Genomic DNA, 7,846 nt, shown 5'->3' on the forward strand with positions numbered 1-7,846 from the left:
ATGTGTGTGTGTATCTCTTACATATGTATATGTTTAAGAGAACAGATATATATGTATATACATACATACATACATATACACACACACAAATATGTAGGTAGCATACCTACACTTTAATACACATACCCACTTCACTGGGTCTAAACATGCACTAGCAAGTTATTTTAGGGCTTTAACTCTTCAGAAAAATCTCATTATGTGAGGAGCGAAGTGGCTCTGCGGGGAGCATTATGGAAATATCTGGGCTTGATTTAATGAGGCTCTTCACATTGGTGGAATATCAACTTAACAGAGAAAAGTCTACCCAGGACGTCCAAGTTACCAAAATGAAAATTGGCAATTGAGATGATAAGAACGCGTCTTTCTTCTTCGAAATCACTTCAGGTAACAGAGATAACGTTAAATAACATACATTCTATGCACCAAGAACAATGTTTTATGTACCGAGTCTCTTATCCGTCTCTCCTAATGACTTCCCTTAGCGGGTTGTTAGTACTTGACAGCAGGTCTCCGTGCGGGGAACTTTTCTCCAATTCCACATTCAAAGGAGGTCCATCAGAGAGCATGATTGGCAATTTTCGTCATAATCTGCACATTATTAGCATCAAAATTGACGTGGCAGTTAACACTGGTGGTTTTGATGTGCCTTTCTTCAAGTTCAAGGAAACCCCCCTCCAGTAGCCGGAGCCGGCAGAGCGGGTCTCCACAACCCAGCGGCGGCTTGCTTTGCAGCGGCGAAGGCAGGCGCAATGGAAGTGCGTGAGGAACATGCCAAGAACCATTTTACCCGAGGAGTAAGAAAGCGAAGAACGAAAGGAATGAGAGGGAGAGAGAGTTCGAACTCAGAAAAGGGTCTAAGGAAATGCTTCGGGATAATAGCGTACATCTAGAGATTCAAGTATTTCCCAGATGGAGTGGAACCCGGCAGCTGAAAAACTGAGCTGAAAACGCTTCTTCTTGGAATACTCCAGAGATCTGTCAATCTTGCCCTCCCCTTCATTTCCCTCTTCTTCCCTGGCCTGGCTGTGGACACCTCATTAGCCGTTAGTTTTTGCATAAAATATTCAAGATGCCTCCATCCCGAACCAAAAAAGAGAAAGTGGTGGTGGGCCCAGAGAGAGAGAGAGAGGAGGGAGAGGAGGCGAAAGGCCGCCCCTTCCCACCTCTGCTTTGTCCTTCCTGGGGAAGGCGGCCACAGCCCCGCTGGCCTGGGTCCGGCACGCAGGAAGCAACCGCACAACACACCCCCTCCCCGCAGCCCTCCGTGCTGTCCCCCTGCCCCCCGGCCTTCTGCTCAGACCCCCCATCCCTCCGCTCTCCTGGGACGGGGCCCCTCACAAGCTCAGGCCGAGAGGAAAACTGCCACCGACCCTCACCCTCGTGTAAAGAAAAGAAAGGATGAGGGGGAAAGAGCAGCAGCGGGGACCTCGAGGGTGACTTTCCCTCCCGCACGGAGCACCGGCGCGCACCACTCCCCTCTCTTTGTTGTGGTTCACAGTCGCCGCCGGCCACGTGGTTCGGCCCCATAACCCGGGCCTACGGGCTCCCAGCGAGCCCAGACCCCGGAGGGGTGGTCCTCAGACGAGGGGATCGTCTTGGGGAGACCAAGAGCTCGGGACAGAGACGGGAAGCAGGCCCTGGGCAGCGGGAAACAGACTTAGAGAAGGGGAGGCGGCTGGGTAGCAAATACAAAAATAGAAATAATTATTTTTGGGGGGTGGGGAGGAGAGGGACGCCCGCCGGGCTTCGCGCCCGTTCTTTCCCCCCCCAATTCCTGCAGGTTCCCTCCAGCCTCCCTCCCTCCCTCCCTCCCGCGCCGGGGCGCCCCCTGCCGGCAGCGTTCGCAGAGGGCAGCGCGCCCAGGGCACGCGGGCGCTCCGAGGGCGCGGGGGGCGTGGAGGGGACGCCGGGGCACGGCCCCCGACGTAGTTATCTGGTGAGCGGCGCCTCGTCCCGCTGGTCCGGCGGGCTCACGGCCGTCTTGCTGAGCACCGCGGCCGAGTAGGGCAGGAAGCCGCTGTCGGAGCGCGGCGCCGCGGCGCTGCAGCCGAAGTCCGAGCCCCCCGCGGCCCCCGCGCCAGCCCCGCCGGCCCCGCCGCCGGCCCCCCGGGAGCCCAGGGCTGCGGCGGCGGCGGCCGCGGCGGCCGCGGCGGACTGGCTGCTGTGGCAACTGAGGCACGAGCAGGGCGCCGAGCCGCCGCTGGGGGGCGCCCCCGCCGCCGCGGCCGAGGAAGCGGCGGCGGCCGCGGCGGCCGCGGCGGCGGCGGCCGAGGCCGCGCTGTTGAGCCCCGCGGCGGCCGCGGGCGCCTGGTAGAGGCCCGGGTGGCGGAAGCTGCACAGCAGCTCGGGCCGCGAGTAGGGGTGCGAGAGGGCGCGGAAGGTGTCCAGCGGGCGGATGGAGGTGGCGAAGGGCGACGAGGCGGCGGCCGCGGCTCCCGAGGCGGCGGCGGCGGCGGCGGCGGCCGTGACGCCCACGTGCGGGTAGTAGTGCAGCGGCACGTGCGAGTGGAAGGGGTAGGGCAGGCTTCCGGTGGCGGCCGCGTGCGTCATCATGTAGGTGTAGAAGCTGGGGTCGGCGGGGTGCGGCCACGACATGGCCAGGCGCTGCCGCTTGTCCTTCATGCGCCGGTTCTGGAACCACACCTGCGGGGACAGCCGCGAGGCGGCCCGCATTAGGGAGCGCGCCCGCCCCGGCCCCGGGCCTCCCCGGGCCTCCCCGCCCCCCTGGGACCTCCGAGGGACCCGGCCTGTTCCCCCTCCGACCGACCGACCGACCGAACCTGCTCCCAGCGCCCGGCCTCCCCGCGGGGACGGACCAGGCGGCGGTGTGGGCCGCCGGGCACACCCTTCTCTGCAAAATGACTCGTCCGCTCTGGGCCTCGCTGCTGCAGCCCGAGGGGGGCTTCTAATCCCTTCCTTTTGGGGGCGTTTTCTCGCCCCTACACACCCTTCCCACCGCCCCCGGGCACCTGGCTCTCAGCCCCAGCATTTGCACTGGAAGAGAGGCGGCGGCAGCAGCTTTGGTAAAAGGTCGCCGCTCCAGGTGCTGAGCCCTCTGAGCTACGAGGACCTGTCACTGGTTGGATTTTGATATTGAATGGATGATTTTGTTGGGAGCGTTTGCCTCAAAGGAATGGTGGGAATAACTTCCTTTTAAACTGGGAAAGGGGGTCTTTCTACGCCCTCCCAACCCGGTTTCTAATGAAGACGGTATCCCCCAAAGAAGAGAAAGTCCGAGGAAACCGAAGGGAGAGCTCCACACTCCTCCGCTGTCCCGTGGAGTTCCCGGCTCATTTTTCTAGAGTGTCGGATCCTCTGTGAAGTATCCACCCAAGTCGCTCCCCTCCCGTCTCTCTCTCTGGGCCCTATAATAAAACCAGTCACCTAAAATGTGTAAATAAGGACAATTTCATTGCGTTGTCTCTCCAGGGGGTTGTCCTTTTCCTGTTGCCCCGAAAAAAAAATATTTAGAACATACTTTTTTTTTTTTAAACCCATCGGTTTGTAAAATACAGCATCCTTTTCTCTGTGTTGTAACGATTTATGTGGAAAATTAATCTCCGAGATCAAAAGCAAATGAAAAGTTCCCCGGCTGGTCCACACCAGAGGAACAAAGAGCAGCCCGCTCCGCCGCCGCCGAGGGGAAGCAGAGCCGCGGGCACGGGCGGCTGGACCGGGGCGACCGTGTGCGGCTGCGGCTGCGCCGTGCCAGGCCTTCCCGGGCCGGCCGGGCCCACCAACCCCCATCAGACTCCGCAGCTCGGAAACAAACACGCCAATTCCTTTGGCGACTCTCGCTCGCTCGCGGGTTTTCAGGCCCAGCTCCATCTAGCCGCCCAAAAAGGAGAAACAAAAATTATCGCAGACCACCACCCCCTCCCCGGGAGGCCAGACCCAGGCGCGCGCGGGAATCGGTACCTTGATGGTGGTTTCGGGCAGGTTGAGCGCGGCGGCCAGCTCGCACCGGCGGGGCCGCGACACGTAGTTCTCCCGGTAGAACTCCTTCTCCAGGCGCGCGATCTGCTCGCGGGTGAACGCCGTGCGGTAGCGCCGCACCTGATCGGCACCGGCGCCCGAGCCGCCCAGCGCCGCGCCCCCGCCGCCGCCGCCGCCGCCTCCATGCAGGCTGCCCAGGCCGGAGCCCGACGAAGGCGCCGTGGTGCCCGCGGCGGAGCCGCCCTCGGCGTACCCTGGCGAAGGAACGGCCGGCGGCGCCTGAGTCACGGGGGCCCGGAGCCGCTCGCCGCCGGGGCTGCTGCGCGCGGATGGGGGAAGCCAGCGGGGAGAGCAAGGCGAGGCGCTGCCTGAATTGATGGGGTCTGTCACGCTTACAAATTGCTGCCGTTAATGGAATCAATAAAGTTTGGGGAGCACTTCATAACCAAATAATAAGAACTCAATTAGGGTGTTGTGTTTTTTAAAAAAATAATAATTGGAAATGTTCAACTCTGGGGGAATTGGCCGAGGGAAAATGCCCACCTCTGGGCGCAGTTTGGGCAGCTCTGGGTTTGCCATGGTAGGGAGACCACCGGGCAGCTTTCTGCACGGCCTCTAACCCTTCTTGGACGGGTTTTTGTTTAAAATTTTTAAAGACTTGAAAGCCAGCAGCCGCTCAAACCGGAACCATTAGGGGGTGGACCTTACTTTTCAACTCTTTTTCTCCCGCTGACCCAAGCGGGGCTCCCAAAGGCACCCCCGACTTACTCAGGATGCCCCCTCCACTCGGCCTTGGGAGCTCAGCAGCAGAGGAGCCCAGGGCAGCTGCTCAGGGCGCTTTTCCCCTAAGCGCGATTCTGCCGCTGGCTAGCTAGGGGTCGGTCGGCTCGCACCGGCTTCTAGAACCGGGCGCAGAAACCTTTTCTCGGGCTCAGGAGCCAGGGCAGGCCGTCAGGCGGGCCTGGAGCCTCGGGCCTGCGCCTCTTGGAGAGACTCAAGGACCAGAGCCCGAGGGCACGGTCTCCCGCTGGCGTCCGGCCCCTGCTGGAGCGGGCAGGCTGCAGCTTGCAGCGGGGCTAGTAGCAAAGGAGCAAAGTCCCTGGGAAGGGCAGGCAGCAGCCCCGGAGGACAGGGAGGACGGGGAGGACGGGGAGGACGGGGCGGAGAGCGCGGCGCGGTTACCTTTGCCATTGTTTTCCTTGAGCGGCGCGGAGCAGCCCACCTCCACGTCACTGCTCATGTCCTCGCCGGCCGCCTCGGAATAGGGGCCCGGCTTTTTGCGGCCCTCCGCGGCCGAGGCGATTTCGGAGGAGACGGTGCTTTCGCCGCCCGGGTGCTGCAGGTTGAACAGAGAGTCTATTTCGAATTTGCCCTTGGCGGGGAGGTCTCCCAGCGAGCTGTGCAGGGGGGCGGACGGCAGGCGCGGGCTGAGGCGAGCCGGGTGCTGCGAATTTTCCAGGGCCTCGAGGACAGCATTGCCAGCCGAGTCGGACAGATTGGAGAACCTCTTGCCGGCGGCCGTGGGGCTGTGCAGCCCTCTCTCCATCAGAATCATCTCTTTTCTTATTCTTTCCATCATCTCAGCTTTCTAAAAAAAAAAAAAAAAAAATGTCACAGCGGTCCGGCTGTCCCGTGTCCTAATGATGGGCTGCGCCTAGGGCTAATTCTCATTCAGCCCCAGCGCGCGCCTCTAAATATTATTATCTCTTTTGGAGGGAGGCAGAGAAAAAAATTGTGGAATGCCAGAGCGAGGGAATGACTGGTCAAAATGACCCATACATCCTTCCGAGCCCGAGATGTCATTCATCAAAAAGTAGCGCTCGCTCGTCATTAAGGTACGAATGACGCCGTTCGAATAATCATTTATTGTAACAGGTTTATAAGCAAATAAATACACGCTGCTGTCAGTGGGTAATGAAGGCGGCTTCGGAGCAGACAAATAGATCCAGGTAGGAGGCTTGAGGAGACAAGCAGTGAGGAGAAAGGCTCCGTCCGGTCCTGAGCCCGTTCCGAGCCGGCTCTGCTCGCCCGGGGGTTTGGCCTCGGGGGTGAAATTGACAGTCTGATTAATAGAGCGCTCCGCGGCACATTTCCCCCTTCATTTAGGGGCATCATTACGCTCTCAGTTTGCTGGGCTGCCCCTTAGGTCCTAATCATGCAGCGCCTTCCTCATTTTTCCTCGGACACAGATACGTGTTAAATAATAGATAATGCTTTGATTTTTCCAGAGTAGATCGTCGTGGTAGGGAAGCTAAGCTTTTTTTTTTTTTGAACATTTACAATTGGGAGGGGGTGAGGGGTGGACGATGGAGGAAGAGCTGCGTAAGGAGCAGACCTTGCGCTCCTGTCTGGATTACTTATCTTTTGAATTTCAGAACGAAATATGTTATTTTATTTAACAAATAGGACGCCGCCGACTTCTCTCTCTCCCCCGCACTTCACCTCAGCCCGGCTGCTCTTCTCCTTCCCAGGAGAGAGAGAGAGAGAGAGAGAGAGAGAGAGAGAGAGAGAGAGAGAGAGAGAGAGAGAGAGGTTGTAGACTTTTGAAAGCAGTTTAGTGCTACGTGGCTGGGGAGGTGCGCTGGGCCCGCGCCTCCAAACGGAAATCATTAGGTCCTCTCTGATTTTTTAACACGGGTGTGCAGAGCGAGTCCTGAACTTGAAGTCCCAGGTTTTTTACTTTTATAATCTCGCTGATGGATAGGCTTCTCGCCTGCGGGTTTTCCCTGGGGGAAATGAACTCTGCTGGACGGTTTCATAGCAGAATCCGACAGCTAACTTAAAACGCAGTCGCGATTTACAGCGCCATATGGGCCGCCCCACATCCACTCTTTACGTCGCCAGCTCTCCCCTTCCCTCCCTCTTCAAACCAAATCGTTTGTGGCTAAGTTGCCGGGTTTTCGCGAGGTCAATCGGGGCCAAGAAGAGGGCCTTTCCCCCACCACCACCCCGCTGCCCTCTCTTTCCCACTCAGCTCTCCTTTCCTCCCTCCTCCCTTCCCCACCCCAGCCCCTTACCTGCAGCCCCGGGTGCTCCCCGCGCTGGCTCCCGGCGCGGAGAGTCGGGGACCAGCCTCGCCGCCGCTGCTCCTCACCGCCGGGGCCCCGCGGCGGAGCCTCTGGGCGATAGCTCTGATGGCCATAACGACGCCGGTGGCAACCATTTTTACGAAGATCGATCTTTACTCAAGGCCCTTGCACGGCTCCTCCCGTGCTTACACCCCACCCTGCCCGGAGACCCCAAATACACGGTGCCAGTCCGCAGCCCGAAGGGAGAGAGACCCGCGGCCCCGGGCGGGCGGGGATGAGGGTGGATGGGGAGGGGACCTCGAGGTCGGCCCGCGAGCTCCCGGAGCGGCCGGGAGACCCTGGCGGTCTGGGCGCCGGGCGCGGGTCCCGCATCCCCGCCCCAGCACCAGCCCATACCCCAACCCGGGCCCCCCTCCCGCCCCGCCGCCACACCCAGCAGCACATCGGGGTGCGCGAGGGGCAAACCGGGATCTGTTTGTGTCCATCTCTGCGTTGGCGCTTTCCTTTTAACCTTGGCCCCGTTGGGGGCGCGTCAGGAATGTGAGGGGAGGCGAGGTGTGAAGTATATTTATATACATTTATATACGTTAGTCAATGCCAAAAGTTTCTCTCCTTTTCCCCTCGGCGCCAACTTATTCCAAAGGCGCGAGCTTTGCTTAGAAAATCAATTACACCTCTTTACGGAAATAAACGGAGTCCTCCCCCAGGTGAGACAGGGAAGGCTGGATAGGCGCTGTGGCTGGGGGGGCAAGGGGTGGGGTGGGGGACCAAGGCTTGGGGTATTCAGAGGACTTGGCTCGCAGGCACCTCCGCCCCTGCCCCAGAGGCCACCAGATTCAGAAAACCACCAGCCCTCTCCAGCCGGCTCCCCGGCCCTGCGC

The 7,846-nt window shown here is 60.0% G+C and overlaps 1 protein-coding gene across 2 annotated transcripts; it reads right to left on the reverse strand.

Moving 5' to 3' along the window:
• Positions 1-1,290: 1,290 nt before the first annotated feature.
• On the reverse strand, positions 1,291-7,583 carry EVX2 (even-skipped homeobox 2). Of its 2 annotated transcripts, none has more exons than XM_084892811.1 (4): positions 6,954-7,583; positions 5,119-5,524; positions 3,919-4,190; positions 1,291-2,643 (listed from the first exon to the last, which is right to left on the reverse strand). In XM_084892811.1, the coding sequence occupies exons 2-4, from the start codon at positions 5,513-5,515 to the stop codon at positions 1,930-1,932; spliced, it is 1,383 nt and encodes a 460-aa protein (XP_084748937.1). In that variant the 5' UTR covers positions 5,516-5,524; positions 6,954-7,583; the 3' UTR covers positions 1,291-1,929. The 2 variants fall into 2 exon arrangements, with proteins under 2 accessions (XP_084748937.1, XP_084748938.1); XM_084892812.1 differs by lacking the exon at positions 6,954-7,583 and adding an exon at positions 5,832-6,200.
• Positions 7,584-7,846: the final 263 nt, after the last annotated feature.

This window comes from Pipistrellus hanaki (genome assembly GCF_964339955.1).
Source record: "Pipistrellus hanaki genome assembly, chromosome: 8".
NCBI classification, from domain to species: Eukaryota; Metazoa; Chordata; class Mammalia; order Chiroptera; family Vespertilionidae; genus Pipistrellus; species Pipistrellus hanaki.